This window comes from Pinus tabuliformis, chromosome 4_1 (genome assembly GCF_031772625.1).
Source record: "Pinus tabuliformis cultivar Carrire ecotype Pingquan chromosome 4_1, CPIR1, whole genome shotgun sequence".
NCBI classification, from domain to species: Eukaryota; Viridiplantae; Streptophyta; class Pinopsida; order Pinales; family Pinaceae; genus Pinus; species Pinus tabuliformis.
In genome coordinates this window covers 360,788,064-360,807,797 of record NC_142303.1, presented here as the reverse complement: position 1 = coordinate 360,807,797, position 19,734 = coordinate 360,788,064, and the positions used below count along the sequence as shown (strand labels likewise).

Genomic DNA, 19,734 nt, shown 5'->3' with positions numbered 1-19,734 from the left:
TATACGCATTTTTCGTTTTTAGCACTGTTTTTGATGTTTTTTCGGGGTTTGTTGGCTAGAGTTCTCGTTTTGAGTTTAGTTCCCGTTTCAAAGTTTACATTGTTGAGTACCCATGTTGCATACTTTTGATGGACTCTAATACACGAAAAATGAGAAATACATGAAAAAATGTGATTGCAATCACATTTTTCATGTATTTCTCATTTTTCGTGTAGTAGGGCCCATTGAAAGTATGCAACATGGGTACTCCTTGGATGAGAAATTAAATTTTGCATCCAACGAGCATTTCCACTCGAAATGTGAGTAAACCCATAGGGAGATAAGTTGAAAATACGAGTTGAAAAAATAGTTTTTCTTTTTTCTCTCTAAAATTTGATGATGTAATCTAATCTTATTTTATTATTTCCACTATTATTTTATAATTTCCTTAGGAGGCCTATTTTAGACCTCAAAACTCCCCTAATGTTTGGAGACATGCCCTCCCAGCCCAAGCTATGTAGGCACCTGCTACTTCATCAACACTCAGCATCACATTTATGGGTCAGACGCAAAAAGTCCTTGTCATCGAAGTCCATTTGCTAGGTCGCACATTGTTAGTATCACAGTTGGTCACAGCCATTATAGGATATCTCTATCCTCGGATCTTTGTTATTCATGGTTATGGGTCATCCACAAACCCACACTTCATCGAAGTCCATTTGCTAGGTCGCACACTGTTAGTATCACAGTTGGTCACAAGCATTATAAGGTATCTCTATCCTCAGATCTTTGTTTTTCATGGTTATGGGTCTTCCACAAACCCACACTTTACCGAAGTCCATTTTCTAGGTCTCACATTGTTAGTATCACAGTTTTTCACAAGCATTATATGGTATCTCTATCCTTGGATCTTCGTTCATCACGGTTATGGGTTAACCACACAAAACCCTTCTCTTTAGTGGCTCTTCATATTCAAAAAAGGCTTCCCAGGAGGGAACTTAACGCAATGGAGGCCATTGCTTCTTAAGGAGGGAGGGATGATCTGAATGGAAAATGGCATCCACCCATGGTATTCATCCACTCATAGTATTCATTCACCCATGGTATTTTCCCATGGTACTGTAAGTGGCATCAACCCTTAGTATTCATCCCCCCATGGTATTCATTCACCCATGGTATTTACCCACCCATGGAATTTACCTGTGGTATTGTGACCAAAAAAGGCTATAAGTAACAAGTTGCATTCTGTAAAAAGACATATTGTCCACCACAATGTAGCTTTTACATTTATTCGCTATTTTAATAAAAAAATCTTGGCAGTTTTATTTAATGTGTGTTTTCTTATTTTCTTCTGGCACTTCAATTTTCAAACCTCAGGGGCTCCATCCCCAAGATCCATTTCAATTTTTTATATCTTAGGGGCCTCCCCCAAGCTCCAGATCACCAAGTCTCAGCTAACCTTAAAAAAATTGACTAAAAAGAAATTTTCAATGATGGATTTTCTTTATCATTTCTTCCAAATTCTATACCCTCGAAAGTGCTTCATTCTCAGTTGCACTTTCTTGCTATAAACTCCATATTTATTCACTTGTTGTTGCTGCAATTTTTCTTTGAATTATCTTGTATTTGTTCTAAGTTTGTCTTCTATAGCTTCCTCTTCAACTCCAAATTGTGAGCTTCGCTTTTCTTCTTGTGCTTTATATTCCTGATCTTATTTCTCTTATATTTTTTGGTAGTAGAATCTGATCTCTTCTTAACTCCATTGTTGAAAGATTACTTTAACATTTTCTTCTTCTTCTCCACAGGTTTTCATGTCTTTCTCTTCACTTTCATAATCAGGTATTTTTTCCTTTTGCCTATAATCTGCACACTCGAGATCATCATTAGGCTTACATGTAAAATCACAATCACTCATTTATTGGTGGATTCCTCTTATAGGTTATGTGCTAAGAGACATTGTTTTCTAGGAGATGTATTGATGGATTCCTCCTGTAGATTGTGCGCTAAGAGACATTGTTTTCCGGGATATGTATTGATGGTTTACTCTTGTAGGCTATGTGTTAAGGGACATTGTTGTCCAAGAGATGTATTGATCGATTCCTCTTGTAGGCTGCGTGTCGAGAGACATTGTTGTTCAAGATATGTATTGATGGTTTCCTCCTATAGGCTGTGTGTTGAGAGACATTGATTTCTTGGAGATGTATTAATGGTTTCCTCCTGTCGGCTTTACGTCGAGAGACAATGTTGTATGAGAGATGTATTGATGGATTCCTCCTATAGGTTGTGTGTTGAGAGACATTTTAGTCCAGGATATGTATTAATGGATTCCTCTTGTAGGTTGTGCCGACAGAACTTGCTGTCTGGGAGATGCTTTGAGATGGATGTTATTTATATTTCCTTATGTTGAGTTTGAAAGAGAGAGAAGCTTAGATTGTGTTATCTTCCTTAGGCTACGGGCTGAGAGACCTATGGATTGGTTAGGAAGATGAATCTTGAGAGAGAATGAAAACTACATCCCTAGCTAAGAGGGAGTGTTGAAATATAAGGTAGTTATGGTTGGCATTTTTCATCAAAACATGGAGAAGAAATGAAATTTTGGATATCTACAAGTCGGCCCATCCTAACTTTACAAGTGAGCTCAATCATCTCTTCAAGTTGGCTTCAAGATGTACATCACGTCGACCCTACTAGGGCTAATTACTCCTCACATGATTCCTATTAATAGGAGGTCGTTGGCATTCATTTTACACACCTTCAACACGAAAATTTGGTTTCCAATTGCAAAATAAATTCAGCCTTCTATTACAGGGATATTCACACGTGCGAAGAAGATAAAGAGGTCTCGTTTTGACTGTGATTTGATCTCCTTATAGTGCTTATTGGTACAGTGACTTGGATCAGCCACACTTCTAATTTGGTACTTCTTTTGTGGCTAAAAATTGCATAGAGGCTTTCTCTCCTTTCGTGATATATTTCTGAAGTTGACTTAGGAATTTTTTAGTATATATTATAGGTTATTCGTTGCTTATTGCAGTGGTGGCTTCGACCTCCCATCACAGTGACTTCAGGACTACAATTTGGCCTCCTTATGCAGACCCTCTCATTGGACAGAAATGGAATCTCTCTCTTTATTTGTGCATACCTTGATTGGGTAACTCATTGTTGACTACTTTGGTTTTTTTGGTACAATTTTGATGTACTATTGATGGACATAATCTCTCTCTCATAAAGAAAGAATTTTTGGGTTTTCCATATGTGGGTTTTTCCCTGGTTGTGAGCCTAATCTCGGTGTCTCTTGTCTCATGCTTATTGACTATTGTTCATTATCTACTGTGATCTCTATTTACTTCTCTTGTTGAAGGTTTATTGGTTGAAGTTTTGCATGTATAACTACTTGTTGACTAAAGCATAAAGAAGGAACGATCTATATAAACAGAAGTAGTTATCAATTGTGAAAAACTATTTTAGTCGTAGCAACACTAGAAAATCAACATTGTATCAGAGCTAAGATCAAGATTTTTAGTAACTTGAAGATAATTGTTTGCTCCAAGGTTTACACATTTATGAAGTGATCACAGTAAAGAACAAGGAATTGTTTGTACTAGTGTTAAAGGCAAAGACAACTAGATCAAGAGCCAAATTAGAAGAGATATTTTTATTGGCTACTTTTGTGCAAATCACAATAATATCAAACCTTTGAAATAAGGTCGCAGTCATGGGCTTGGGATTCGAGTTTTCTGATATGCATATAAGGGTCAAATACGCACACTTTAGGCAGACACATCATCCTTCAAGATGTCTGAGGTGAATATGTACAAGGAAGAATGAAACAAGTAATTACAAGTTTTGTGGACTAGTAGCATTTATCCTAGCTAGCAAAGAAAAGCACCTTATAGAAGGATCTAGACCGCAATAATCAGAGGCATCTTAGGCCTAGTATAAAAATATTCCTACAATGATCAATGCATATTTTATATGGACATCTTGAAGGATGGGTATTAGCTTCAAGCGAAACCTTGAAAGCATAACAAAAAAAAAAAGGAAAATATACTTACAAGTTCAAGAGAAATTGAGGAATTCATACAATATTGGGAAGACCGTCCAAGTAAGGGACAAATTTTGGTTGCATCTTAGTAAAGAAAGGATATAGATACCAAGGAAGGGAATAAAAGTCCTAAGACATGGACCTTTCAAAATATTGGAGAAGTAGGAAACAATATTTGTATACTCAATTTTACAAAGAAAAGAGATAGAAGTATATTGTAGAGGATAATAAAATATCTGAGTGTCACTAGCTTCAAAATAAGCTTGGACATTATTGTAATATGCATCGTACTCACCATATAAAAAAAATAAAAAAAATTCCTTCATTGAATGATAGATTTAACATTTGGGTTTCCAAGATAAATATTTTTTTCTAATTTAATAACTTTATTGTAATATCTTCAATATATCATAACAATTAAAAAAAATCAATAATATATTTTTATTTATGTGAAAACATTAAAATACAAAATTTGACAAATCAAACATTAAAATATCTAGAGATATTTCCAAATTAGTCATAGTAGATAAACTAATAAAATGGTGAAATTTAAATAACCATACAAACTAAACTAAAAGAAACAAACAATACCAATGCATATAATCAAAATTTATAATAACTTGACAAATTGAAAAAATAAATTATTTAAACCCACAAAAAGAAGAAAATGCATTTTACAATCCCCTATTAAGAAATTGTAATATCTATCCCATGTAATATCCGTCCTTTTTACCCATTCAAATTAAATAAATACAATGCCCAAACATATATTCATAGTTTATTAAAAAAAATAACAAAATAGAAAAAGTATATCCTACCAGGACAAATAGACACTATCATTAAAAATTCGGAAAATATGTGAACGCGGGTTGTAAGTGTGGATAGAAAAACTACATTTAATGAGAATATTCTCATCACTTTCAAGTTCAAACAATAGTTTCCTTTTCTTTTAAAATGTAAAATAAAATTGATATATGTTTTAAAACGTTTTTAAGCAATCAAAATATAATTTTATAAAAAATAATATCATTATTAAAAATAATAAAAACATTAAATTTTAAATATAAATGATTTTTTTAAATCATAAAATAAAATTTTAATTATGGTGAATTAAGTTGGTTAAAGTTACTATGTTTTAAGTATGTTTATTTTAGAATAGAGTTTCTAGAATTTTAATTTAATTATCAATAATTTTTTTGTAAGCTTAGGTAGAGCTTTCTTTTCTATTTATATAAAAGCAAACTGAAACCACATATAGTTAATAGGTGGCCTCAACTTGTACATTGGGAAACCAAGTCTGTTGGCCACCTATGCATATTGTAAGCCATCCAAAAATGATAAGTTATCAGTCTTTCTACCCAAGCGATATATACATAACTATTTAAAAACCAGTCTATAGTCTTAGATCCCATAAGCATGCATGAAAAAGAAAGCTATCCACTAAAAAACAAAAACCTAAGGTCATTGTGCACAACTATTCTTTGAGGTCTTCTGGTTCTGACTCAACTGTCGCTAGATCTTCAGCTGAATCTCCAGGTGCTGGTGTCATTTTGATAATACATTGAATGTGTCGTTGTATATGGTCCAATCTTATGTCCTGCTTGCATAGCTGGAACTGGATGGTTTGCAGGTCCTTTTTATAGTATGTCATGTATCTGGTGTTCAGAGCCATCCCCATGGCCACTTGTTCCATTGCTTTTCCCACTAGTCTTTTCATGAGCCAGTACAGATGCAAGGTCTGTTTGAATTGAGATAGTCTCCCTCTGGTGTGCCCAGGATCTGGAATGTAGTCTTTCAATTCCTCCATTTCTTCCTCGGAGTCCTCTTCCGTAATTCTTTCCTCCATTTCTTCTATAATTTTTCGGATCCCTGCATCCGTTCCTTCCTTATATGTTTTTATTGCCTCCCTGACAGTCTTGTCCAAGGGTCTTCTTCCTCTCCTTTGTTCCAAGGTGCCCATGTCCTTTGAACTAGGACCAGATTTTCCTCGCCCTCCGCGACCTCTCCCTCTAGCTAGACGCGTCATGTCGCCAGTGTCTACTATCTGTTCACAATGATCACAATTCAATGTCAAGATAAAACAGCTATTACCCATCCAAATTCCAATTGCCTCGTGGCAGTTTTGTCCTCCGTCATTGCCTCCCCTCTGCCTACACTCCGTTTCTCCCAGGCATTCATATGAACCAGGGGTGGCTTCACCTTCTCCCTGCTCCCCCCGACCTGCCTCTCGTTCGGACCCATAGTCTCTGTTTCTCCTCCACTATCCCATCCTCCCGCATTGAGATCCCTCAGGCTAACCCATTCCTTGTGTGACCTTGGTATAGAGAACGAAGGGAACTTCGCGTTGGGATTCTCCTCCCTCCCCCTGCCCTGCTTGCCACCGCCACTCCCTCCCCTCGCAGCACTACGTCCTCTGCATGTCACCCATTCCTTACTTAGCTTCCTACCCAGCTTCCCCTCCCTGGCTTGCTCTTCTTTGCTGCCATAACTCCCCCTAGCTACCCAGAAATTCGGCCTAAGGAACTTCTCTGGACCCTCAGTTCTTCATTCCACCCTGATAAAATCCTCTCTAGCCTCGCTAGCCTTAGCCCTGAGCAAAATGCGCCACTCCCTATTATCTTCTATGCCCTCAAGCCTGGCCAGCATCGACGTAAAGCTACCGGGCCACACTTCCTCACTGCTTTTGCTCTTTTTGCGCAGCATAACCTTTCCCCAAGGTTTTTCCTTCCCAACCTGGCCTAAATTCCTTCCCCCACCTGGCATACTGGAATTTCTTAAAGAAACTTCATGTGGGTCGAAAATTTATTTAGGAAATGATAACGGATATGAGATCAAAGGGTATGGTGATATTCTGGTAAAGTTACCTAGCGATGACATTAGACACCTTAAGAATGTATTGTATGTGCCCGGAATTAAGAAAAACTTGATATATGTATCTATGATAATTGATCAGGACATGCAAGTTCAATTCTTCAAGACTAACTGTGTCATAAAGGATAGCAAGATGGAAACAGTTGCAACAGGGGTGCGTGTGGGGAGCCTGTACAGACTAGATGTGAAAAGTATGCCACAGCAAGCCATGGTCGCAACTGGATCGACAGCAGAAAACCACTGGCACCAGAGATTTGGCCATCTTAATCTGCAAGACCTCATTCTACTTCAGAGAAAAGTTATGGTCGATGGACTCCCTGTTTTCCATAATGTTCAGTTGGATTGTGATGGATGTGCATTAGGGAAAATGCATAGAGAAGAATTCCCTTTGCATGTTAACAAAAAGGAAAGAGATATTCTAGAGCTGGTGCATTCGGGCATATGCGGACCTATGCAGACTAGGTCACTAGGTGGTGCATATTACTTTCTTTTATTTACTGATGATTGCACTAGATTCTCTTGGATATATTTCCTGAGTAAAAAAAGTTAGACCTTTCATTACTTTAAAGAATTTAAATCTATGGTAGAAAACCAGACAGGAAAAAGCATAAAAATTCTCCGCTCAGATCAAGGGGGAGAATACAGGTCGGGAGAGTTCATGAATTTCTGCAAGCATCATAGGATTGTTCAACAGTTTACAGTGCCTCACACACCAAAGCAGAATGGAGTGGCAGAACGAAAGAACAGAACCCTTGTGGAGTGCGCAAGGAGCATGCTTCAAGGTAAAAGTCTATCAAATGGTTTTTGGGCGGAAGCTATTAACACTGCTGTCTATTTAAAGAATAGGAGTCCTACTAAATGTCTAGGCTTCAAAACCCCTTTTGAAGCATTATTTGGATTCAAACCAGCAGTGAGTCATTTAAGAGTATTTGGGTCAAAAGCTTATGCTCATATACCTAAGGCAGATAGGAAGAATTTAGATCCTAAAGCCATGAAATGTATCTTCGTTGGATATGGCACTGAGTTTAAAGCGTATAATTTATTTAATCCTGTGACTCATAAGGTTTTTGCAAGCAGAGATGTCATATTTCATGAACAGGTTGAAGAAGGAAAGGATGACAGTAATAATGATTGGCACATTCCATTACTAATGGAAGAAAACAGTGAGGATGATGAAGAACAGGAGCAGAAACAAGAAGAAGTAACAAGTAATGTAATCAATGATGCAAGCCTGGAGAAGGCTGAAATAGACAGATTTGAGGTAAGTCCCCTACCAAGGAGATCAGGTAGGAAGACTCGATTACCATCCAGATTGAAAGACTATGCTTTAATGACAAACATTTTAAACATTGTAGAACCTGCAAATTATAAAGAAGCAAGTCAATCTGATGCATGGAGGGCTGCAATGCATGAGGAAATTGAATCAATTATTAGAAACCATACTTGGGATTTGGTTGAACTGCCTGAAGGTAAAACCCCCATAGGATGCAAATGGCTGTATAAACCTAAAATAAATGCAAATGGGAGTATAGAAAAACTTAAAGCTAGACTGGTAGCAAAGGGTTACTCACAACAAGAGGGAATAGATTTCGATGACACCTTTGCTCCTGTAGCAAAATTAAACACTATTAGAATGCTAATTTCCTTAGCAACAAAACATAAGTGGGAGCTACACCAGCTAGATGTTAAGTCTGCATTTCTGAATGGTGACTTGAAAGAAGAAATTTATTTAGTTCAGCCTGAAGGGTTTGTGAAAAAGGGGCAGGAACATCTTGTTTGTAGATTGAAAAAGGCACTTTATGGTTTAAAACAAGCACCCAGGTCGTGGTATGAGAAGATTGATTCATTCTTTGTATAGCATGGCTTTCATAGGAGCATGAATGATCCAAATTTGTCTACCAAGTTTAATAAACAGAGGAAAATTATTTTGATTTCTTTGTATGTAGATGATATGATCATAACAGGGAATGCTAACAATCTGATCAAAGAAATCAAACAGCAGATGTCACAAGTGTTTGAAATGAAAGATCTCGGAAATCTCCATTATTGTTTGGGATTGGAAGTATGGAGAGATTCTGGACAGATTTTTCTTACTCAAGGGAAGTATGCCAGAAGCTTGCTGGAAAAGTTCAAAATGGAGCAGTGTAGATCAGCAGCAACACCATTGCAGCAGAATTTAAAGTTGAGCAGTGACGATGGTACTAAAAAGGTGGATGCCACTATGTACAGAGAGCTACTTGGGAGTTTGGTATATCTTATGTACTTAAAGATGTATTTTCTGATTAATGAAGGCAAAGTGATCTCTCCATTTGAGTGCAGTCTCCAGGTGCAGTACTCCCCTGTGAGCTGCAACTCCTTCTTTTCAATCCAGTGTGATTTTTATCTTAATAATTTGAAATAAAGTTACAATTTAAAAAGTTTTTATGATTTTTAATGTTTTGATATCTATCTATGTTTAACAACTAATTAATTTATATAACTAAACTAGTTTAAATTTAAATTTAAAAAATATAATAAATAAATGGTTTATAAATTATTTTCTATAATTATTTAAAATTTGATTAAAAAATATTAATTTTGTAAAATTAAATTATATAAAATACAAATCAATGTCATGAAACGAGAACCTTTTCCCAAAATAAATCTCTCTCTTTAGGTAGGCTTCTTTACTATCTTATTTAATCTATTGGCTATAGAAAAAGTAGAGAATGCCTTTGCACTGTTGTTCTAGACTTAGCTACCAGTCTAGGGGTTTAAGCGTTTATCCGTAGACACTAAAACTTCCCAAAACAAGGATATGTATTGATGGATTCCTCCTGTAGGTTGTGACGAGAGAACTTGTTGTCTGGGAGATGCTTTGAGATGGATGTTATGTACATTTCCTTGTGTTGAGTTTGAAAGAGAGAGAAGCTTAGATTGTGTTATCTTCCTTAGGTTGCGGGCTAAGAGACCTATGGATTGGTCAGGAAGATGAATCTTGAGAGAGAATGAAAAACTACATCCCTAGCTAAGAGGGAGTGTTGAAATATAAGGTAGTTATGGTCGGCATTTTTCATCAAAACGTGGAGAAGAAATGAAATTTTGGATATTTACAAGTCAGCCCATCCTAACTTTACAAGTGAGCTCAATCATCTCTTCAAGTTGGCTTTAAGATGGACATCATGTCGACCCTACTAGGGCTAATTACTCCTCACATGGTTCCTATTAATGGGAGGTCATTGGCATTCTTTTTACACACCTTCAACATGAAAATTTGGTTTCCAATTGAAAAATAAATTCGGACTTCTATTACAGGGATATTCACACGTGTGAAGAAGATAAAGAGGTCTCATTTTGACTGTTATTTGATCTCCTTATAGTGCTCATCGGTAAAGTGACTTGGATCAACCACACTTCTAATTTGGTCCTTCTTTTGTGGCTGAAAATTGCATAGTATTTCTCTCCTTTCGTGATATATTTCTGAAGTTGACTTAGAACTTTTTCAGTATATATTCTAGGTTATTCGTTGCTTATTGCAGTGGTGACTTCGACCTCCCATCACAGTGACTTCAGGACTACAATTTGGCCTCCTTATGCAGACCCTCTCATTGGATAGAAATGGAATCTCTCTCTTTATTTGTGCATACCTTGATTGGGTAACTCATTGTTGACTACTTTAGTTTTGTTGGAACAATTTTGATGTACTATTGATGGACATAATCTCTCTCTCATAAGGAAAGAATTTTTGGGTTTTCCCCGTGTGGGTTTTTCCCTGGTTGTGAGCCCAATCTCGGTGTCTCTTGCCTCATGCTTATTGACTATTGCTCATTGTCTACTATGATCTCTATTTACTTCTCTTGTTTAAGGTTTATTGGTTGAGGTTTTGCATGTATAACTACTTGTTGACTAAAGCATAAAGAAGGACGATTTATATAAAGAGAAGTAGTTATCAATTGTGAAAAACTATTTTAGTCATAGCAACACTAGAAAATCAACATTGTATCAGAGCTAAGATCAAGATTTTCAGTAACTTGAAGATAATTGTTTGCTCCAAGGTTTACACATTTATGAAGTGATCACAGTAAAGAACAAGGAATTGTTTGTACTAGTGTTAAAGGCAGAGATAGCTAGATCAAGAGCCAAATTAGAAGAGATATTTTTATTGGCTACTTTTGTGCAAATCACAATAAGATCAAACCTTTGAAATAAGGTCACAGTCATAGGCTTGGGATTTGAGTTTTTTGAAATGTATAGAAGGGTCGAATATGCACACTTTAGGTAGACACATCATCCTTCAAGATGTATGAGGTGCATATGTACAAGGAAGAATGAAACATGTAATTACAAGTTTTGTGGACTAGCAGCATTTATCCTAGCCAGCAAAAAAAGGCACCTTATAAAAGGATCTAGACCGCAATAATCAAAGGCATTTTAGGCCTAGTATAAAAATATTCCTACAATCATCAATGCATATTTTATATGGACATCTTGAAGGATGGGTAGTAGCTTCAAGCGAAGCCTTGAAAGCATAAAAAAAATAGAATAAGGAAAATATACTTACAAGTTCAAGAGAAATTGAGGAATTCATACAATATTGGGAAGACCATCCAAGTAAGGGACAAATTTTGGTTGCATCTTAGTAAAGAAACCATATAGATACCAAGAAAGAGAATAAAAGTTCTAAGACATGGACCTTTCAAAATATTGGAGAAGTAGGAAACAATATTTGTATACTCAACTTTACAAAGAAAAGAGATAGAAATATATTGTAGAGGATAATAGAATATATGAGTGTCACTAGCTTCAAAATAAGCTTGGACATTATTGTAATATGCATTGTAATATGAAAAGTACAATCCTTCATTGAATAATAGATTTAACATATGGGTTTCCAAGATAAATATTTTTTTCTAATTTAATAACTTTATTGTAATATATTCAATATATCATAACAATTAAAAAAAATTCACTAATATATTCTTATTTATGTAAAAACATTAAAATACAAAATTTGACAAATCAAACATTAAAATATCTAGAAATATTTCCAAATTAATCATAGTAAATAAACTAATAAAATAGTGAAATTTAAATAACCATACAAACTAAATTAAAAAAACAAACAATACCAATGCATATAATCAATATTTATAATAACTTAACCAATTGAAAAAATAAATTATTTAAACCCACAAAAAGGAGAAAGTGCATTTTACAATCCCTTATTAAGAAATTGTAATATCTATCCCATGTAATGAGCGTCCTTTTTACCCATTCAAATTAAATAAATACAATGCCCAAACATATATTCATGGTTTATTAAAAAAAATAACAAAATAGAAAAAGTATATCCTACCAGGGCAAATAGACACTATCGTTAAAAATTTGGAAAATATGTGAACGCGGGTTATAAGTGTGGATAGAAAAACTACTTTTAATGAGAATATTCTCATCACTTTCAAATTCAAATAGTTTCCTTTTCTTTTAAAATGAATAAAAATTGATATATGTTTTAGAACGTTTTTAAGCCATCAAAAATGATAATTATATAAAAAATTATATCATTACTTACAAAAAAAAATATATAAATTATTTTTTAAATCATAAAATAAAATTTTAATTATGGTGGATTAAGTTGGTTAAAGTTATTATGTTTTAAGTATGTTTATTTTGGAATAGAGTTTCTAGAATTTTAATTTAATTATCAATAATTATTAAGTGGATGGTATGCATTTTTTTTTGTAAGTTTGGTAATACATTCCATTACTTTTTAAAAAATAAGTAGGAGAAAACAACATCAGCATCCATCACCATATGGTCTCAACCTGCCCATAGGGAAACCAGGTTTGTTGATCATCTGATAGCGTTATAAGCCATCCAAAATCTAAATAGTTTGAAATTGCCCATATATGCAATTATAGCATGCCATCCAAAATCTAAATAGTTTGAAATTTTCCATCCATACAATTATAACTTGAGAATCATTCTCCCCCCCCCCTTGACTAATAAACTATACCATATAGATAAAAAATCATTTCTATAAATCTATATACTATTAAACCTAGACACCCAAAACATCATAATTATCACAAATAGACTAGTCATCAGAAGATTCTACAGGAGTTGGGTCCTTAGCACTGGAACTTGGAAGCTCAGTCTGAGGCAAGCAGGGGATATTCTTTTCAATGTGGGTGAAACATGCATTCTATTGCCAGATCTAGTATTGGAAAAGTTGAAATTCCCCATGTATATCTTGAATCTCTTCTTTGGCACCTAAGCTACCCTCATTCCTCGTCATCATAGCCTTTACTATGAGGATTTTCACTATCCAATATGTAAACAACGATTGTTGACACTGTGAACAATGACCATGGGTGTGGCCTAGATCCGGGACTGAATTTCCCAGTTCCTCTACCAACTCCTGTTCGCTTATGTTTCCATGAGTAATGTTATATGTTTCTATTTCCTCCTTGGCTTCACAGGCCCTTGGATGGGTTGATGTTCTGTAAGATCGGGCAACTGCCAAGCTAGAATATGACTAAGACTCATTTCCATTAGAGGTTGGAGTGCATGCTCTGCCACCCCCACGTTCGTGGCCTCGACCTTGTCCTCTACTAGCCGGAGGAACACTGCAACAACAAGAAGTCGCACAAGCCATATCACACAGAATGGTACAAAATATTTGAGAAACAGAAGCCCTTGAGTCGTTTCTTGTATTGACACCTGCACAAAGATGGTTTGGGTGTCGCCTGCAGAAACCTTTAAAACCCCTTAGCTTATTTGATGCACCCGTATAGGCTATAGGAGCATGTAAATAGTAAAAGCTTCTATTTAACCATAAACAAAGGAAACTTTCCTCTTTTCTTCCTGGTCATTAATTAGACCCCCCCGTTTGCCCCCTTAAGTCATTTGAGATATCAGAACATGAAAGTTTTTACATTCTCCCTGCCAAGTGGACAACATATTATTAGACCCAGTCGGATCCAATTTTCCATCAGTTAACATAACATTATAAGTTATAGACCCGGAATTTAACTGATCTTCGAAAACACGACATAGGGTATCATCCTCCCAGGTTGGGCAGGAGACCTTATTTTTAACAATCCCCATGGTTAGGCGGTTCAGGGTATACCCATCTCTAGAGATGGAATTAAGTGAGTCAACTTCGACCCCACCCTTTAATATTGGACCCAAGGTAGCGTAGTACCACAGAACTAAGCAAAAACCCAACTAAGCACAAATTTTAGACTTATCAATGATTAAAGGGCTCATGGTACTACTAGGATTCACATACCATAATAACCTGATATGGCTGCGATGGTATCTCTCCTCTGTTATTAATGTTGGATCAGTATTGTCTTTGTCAAGAGCGGCCCTGGGCTGGTGCTTTTGGTCTCCTAAAAGACCCCTTGAATTTCCTTCAGTTTCATCTATCGGCAAGTTGAGTTGCCAAAATGCCATATCCTTTGTAATCTTATGAATTAAATTCCTTGTTAGAATTTGCATACTCTAGCTCGTGTGGGAATGGTCGCGCCATGACCTGAGGTGTACCACCATTAATTCCATAGTGATGGTGCAGATCCCATCACCCCTCCTCTCTTTTCATTCACCCAGATTAGGGAAAGTGGATGGTATGCATTTAATTTCCATAGAATATTCTAGAATATTATTAATAGTGTACACAAATAAAAAGATGATATTTATCTCCAAAGTAGTTTTTTAATTATTTAATGAATTAAAAAAATGCCATATGAACAAGTGTTGGATGGAATAAGTTATGATTTTTTGGACATGTAGTATTGATAAGCCATGTTATTGGCCCATGGTATTGTAATAAGGCCTATTTACATTAAGAATCTCCATGTTAAAGTGGGGTAAATCTCCATGGATAAGAATCTTGTCCCATGTTTTCTCAAATGTATATATGTTTAACTTTCTTTTTGTAATTATTAATAATAATAATTTGAAATAAAGTTACAATTTAGATAGTTTTTATGATTTTTAATGTTTTGATATCTATCTATGTTTACCAACTATTTAATTTATATAGCTAAACTAGTTTAAATTTAAAAAATATAATAAATAAATGGTTTATAAATTATTTTCTATAATTACTTAAAATTTGATTAAAAAAATATTAATTTTGTAAAATTAAATTATATAAAATACAAATCAATGTCATGAAACGAGAACCTTTTTCCCAAAATAAATCTCTCCCTTTTTATTTTCCCCTTCCACTATTATTTGGAAACTATAACAGGCTCTGTAATCATACTATTTTCTTAAAAATGAACTGAATAGGAATGTTATCTTCAAGAATGAGAGCTGTACAAAATGGGCAAATACCCACTTATCACTGAGGTAACGATGAGATGGGCTGAAGCGAAGAAGTGGAGAGATTGGAATGCCTGAGTCCCACAAGCGCAAGCAACTGGTTGTCTGCAAAATTGAACGCTCTCTCGAAGCCATGAGAGCATCGGTCGGTGATAGCCAGTCCATCACAGAAGTTACATCCACAAAAATGAGTGACGAATGGCCGCTTTTCTTTTCCTTGCATTATGTCCTCGTATTTATCTACAATGTAATCCCAGTACCCATGCAAGCTGTAACCCGCCTCCAGGAAAGTCTTCACCTCCGATTCCTTTTTGTTCTGATTCAGAAGGTATACCAATGCGCTCTGGTCGTCAGGATCCCAATCCTGCGGTCTACTTTTTATAACGGAATTCATGGCCTCCTTGGACTTCACAATGTTTTCGGGCGCCCCCAGCGCGCTCTAATTTTGAAGAAATGTGTATGACCATTCGCAATTGCGGATCAGGAAAACTCCTGCGTTCAGTGCCATCCAATCCGGCTCCTTTGCGTAAACCTACAAGATGATAGAGTTCCATGTTAGGTATTATATGCTGGAAATACCTCATTACATTATCTTATTCGTGTTTTTTTAAATCAATAATAAAAAAATTAAATCAGTTCAGAAAGTTATAATAAATATTTTAAAAGGAAACTTTTAATTTGTTAATTTAAGCTGAGTATGTTTTGATTCCGAGGAATTTTTATGTAATAATTATATCAAAATCCGTATGTGGACGCTTCTTTCAGGGTCACCACAAGATTTTATAAATAATAAAAAATTAATAGCAAGTTACATGTAAATATATATGGTTTTATGTTAATTTAAATTTAAATTTATTATACATTAAAAAAAATTATATAAATGTTATACTATTTTAAACAAATAAATTTTTAAATAAATATCAACATACCAAATAAACATAAATACATTTATTATATATATATATATATATATATATATTTATATTTATATTTATATTTATATTTATAGTTATAGTTATAGTTATAGTTATAGTTATAGTTATAGGTTTTTAAATGAAATATTATATTTTGTAAAGGTAGTAACATGAAAGATGGGATAGTCAACAGACTAACGGAGAAAAGCGTATTGCTAAATATCTTATTAATCATCTTAACTTTTAATTCAGTACTTCAAAATTGTTATCAATCACAAGGAGTCAACACATTAATAAAGGTAAAAAATTTGTCAAATATCAGGTTTTTTAATTCATTTTTTAATAAATATTATATAAAAGGTAAAGTTTTATTTTTTATATAAAATTAAAATTAAAATTAAAATTAGCAAATAATATATATAGATAAAATAAAAATGTTAATAGTTTTAAGGGTTATTTTAAGTCGCCTAGAGTTTGACCTAAAGTTATAAAGTTAAAGCTATAAAGTTTTAGTTGTTGTTGGTCAGAAGTTTGATTCATAAAGTTTTAGTTGTTGTTAGTCAGAGGCCACATAATCAAAATTATTAATTTACCATGGAAAAGTATTGCAAAGTTTCCCATACTTTTTTAATAAGAGAACTTTATTTTCTATTTTTTATAAATAATTATTTTAGTCGTAAATTCAAAAATATTTAATATAGGAGTAAAATCAACATTTTCATTAAAATTTCCCAAATATTGAAGAATTTAAACAGAAAATATGATAAACATAAAGAAAAATCAATCCTACTTTAACCTGCATCAGATTAGATTCATGTTAATCCCTGATTGGTTAATCACCGAGAGGAGTAAACTAATCCAATGAGAATTTCTGGGCTCCTGAAAGAATGACAACCAATCTATGCACCCTAAATCTGTTGAATAACAATCCGCAGGCTCCTTAAAGAATGGGAAATCTATGCACCTAACATTCTAAGATGAGAATTTCCCCACCCACACTACGCTGTAAATCATAAATCTCTAACTATTTGGAAGCAATCAGATTTGTTTAATCGTATCAAGAAACGCTAACTGTGTTATCCAGCGATCCGTTAACACAATGCATCCAACAGCAAGCTTCTGTGCTGATCACAATTTTGAAGCCACTGAACAATTTTGAAGCCACCAAACAGTTTGAAAAAAGCCTAATTCAGTAATACAATTGTAGGATGCCGAATGATAATTAAGAGAGTATAAGTATCATACCTTTTCCCAGAAGCCGAAGACGACAAAATTCTTGTTCCACCCATTGTACGTGTCAAAGGGGATGGAAAAATTGAGATCTGTAAAAATGGCATCTGATTCCATCCACATGAACCACGTAACAGAAGGGTTGGCTTTCATAAGCCGAAGAAGAAGAGGGTACCTAACCCATGTGCCAGTGAATCCTTTTTCCCAGACCTCCAGTGCATACCAGACCTTGCAACCATGCAGATTGCAGTAATCCACTTTGTTTTTGTAAGTCTTCATCATGATATTGGAACCAATAGCAGTTTTGCAGGGAGAAGATCTTTCCCCTGTAACTATCATGAACGACAGACGCTGCTCCTGTGCCTGGCCCAGCCCATTCAGCAGCAGCCTGGACGTTGCTGACTGCGTCCTTTTCTCCATTGATGCAGCTTCTGCAGTACTGACAATTTTGGCATCATCGTCATATTCTTGAAGTTCTGAATTCTGTGCAGATTCACTGCCAGATTTGACCACCTCTGCGACATTCACTTTTGGTTGAAGAAAACGATCGGGCTTTTCCAGATCCGATTGGAGCTGTTCGGCCTCCATACTGATCTAGACACTTTGAAATTATGAGACATCCCAATGCCAATGCCATCAGCGGCATCCATTTCATTGGCAAGCGGGATTTCCCCCATATTGGGTTTGTTCTGTCGTTCTGCCAACGCATAATTCTTATCATTAGCTCCTCTCATTTGGTAATGCCAGAATTTTGTAGGGCAATAAGTAGGTGATGGGCATGGGTCAGTGTGTGGACCAACTCAATTTCCGTCGCCAGCGACTTTTCTGGAGCCCAGGTGGATTTGTTTTTTTGGGAAGGTAAAGCCTGTTTCGTGTAACATCCCTCGTGAAAAGTTAATGTTAGTAAATAGTAAAAGTAATTATGAACAAAGACTTTATTTGAAATAATATATATAACTCTGTTATTAATTTTATGTTAATTAAAAAACAATTGTGTTTGCATCATTTGAATGGAGCCTATGTGTAATCATGGTTAGTAACTGTGAAAGCAGTTACAATGGAACCCTAACTACCTTCTGGAGGTAGTTGAGGCCCCAGAGGAAAAAAGGGAAAAAGATTGCCAAGTCTGGTTAGGATCAGATGGCAGAGAAGAGAGAAAATATTCATGCTATGTCTGGTTAGGATCAGATGGCATAAGAGGAAAAGAATTTTCCTGTGTACGCTATGTCTGGTTAGGATCAAATAGCGTTTACTGGCGAGACCAGTGTAATTGCGGTCGAGAAGGACCTGCAAGTGCTTGGGGGTGGAAGGTCAAAGAAGAACTCTTCCTACGAACGGGTGGATTGACAAGCATTACAAATAGGTTTGGCAGATAAGCAGGTATGGCTTATTACTTATACATCTGTTAAAATGTTTACTGTACTGTACTGTACTAAGAAAAGTGAAATAAGTTGACGGTTATCTGCCTATTCTCCTTAAACAGTATTATGAAAACAAATATGGCATTCTGTGTGAAATATAGAAACAGAATCAAGTGTAGTAGCGGAACTGAATATACAATCTGAAGGAAGAACTCTAAGTTTGCATGAGAAATGGCAACAGAACCTACGTTTGCGTGGTGCCTTAAAGAAATCGTAGGAAACACGATAAAAGGGTTTATAATAACTTCTGTAGCAGTTAAATAACCTATCCAGAAATGGATGGCAAGAACCCTCATTTATATGTAAAAACAAGAACGTATACAAGCATTTAGCAAAAAACAAGAACATATATAAGCACTTAGAAGGGCAAGAAATGTACAGTCGTTCTCTGCGATAATGAATTATAGTAAAATCCCGATACTCTAATACACATTCAAGAATGAATCTAGAAAGACTCGCGGCCAAGCGAATTAAAAGAACAGCAGTGCTATCGTTATAACCAGTGGAGCAAACAATAAATTCCAGTATTGCAATACCTTATTCCCGGCCAACCGAACCATAAGAACTTCAGAGATTACGAAAAGAAGTACGATTACGAGATAACCTTTAGATATACGTGAACATAATTGTATTGCATGACAGAGAAAAACAATATTCATCCACTGTTAATAAAATGGGATTATAAGCGTGAACGTCGAGGCAGGGGCATGGTAACTGTAGTTACATGCAACCTCGGCCGGTCTTAAAAGCAAATCTCCGCTTTGGTGAACCCCCTCGAGCCGAGCCGCAGCATACGCTTAGCTGGTCGAGGCACCAAGCCGGAATAATACGGTATTCAAACTTATTCATTAACATTAAAGAAAAACCATAACAGTATTCTCTGCGCATCAATGTATATATATATTTCAACATTGGAAACCGTCAATAATTCATATTCAAAAGGGCAATCAACCGGAGAGAT

At 35.3% G+C, this 19,734-nt stretch overlaps 2 protein-coding genes across 2 annotated transcripts in view; both read right to left on the bottom strand.

The window, feature by feature from the left end:
• The window catches only part of LOC149175792 (putative xyloglucan 6-xylosyltransferase 3), a 28,888-nt gene extending 10,948 nt beyond the window's left edge, over nt 1-17,940 (bottom strand). Inside the window, exon 1 of the mRNA XM_089421243.1 lies at nt 17,368-17,940. Within this exon, the coding sequence (XP_089277369.1) occupies nt 17,368-17,940 (573 nt within the window). The remainder of the gene's footprint in view (nt 1-17,367) is intronic.
• On the bottom strand, nt 15,094-15,723 carry LOC149175793 (putative xyloglucan 6-xylosyltransferase 3). The gene has a single exon (XM_089422958.1). The coding sequence runs from the start codon at nt 15,600-15,602 to the stop codon at nt 15,228-15,230; it is 375 nt and encodes a 124-aa protein (XP_089279084.1). The 5' UTR covers nt 15,603-15,723; the 3' UTR covers nt 15,094-15,227.
• Nucleotides 17,941-19,734: the final 1,794 nt, after the last annotated feature.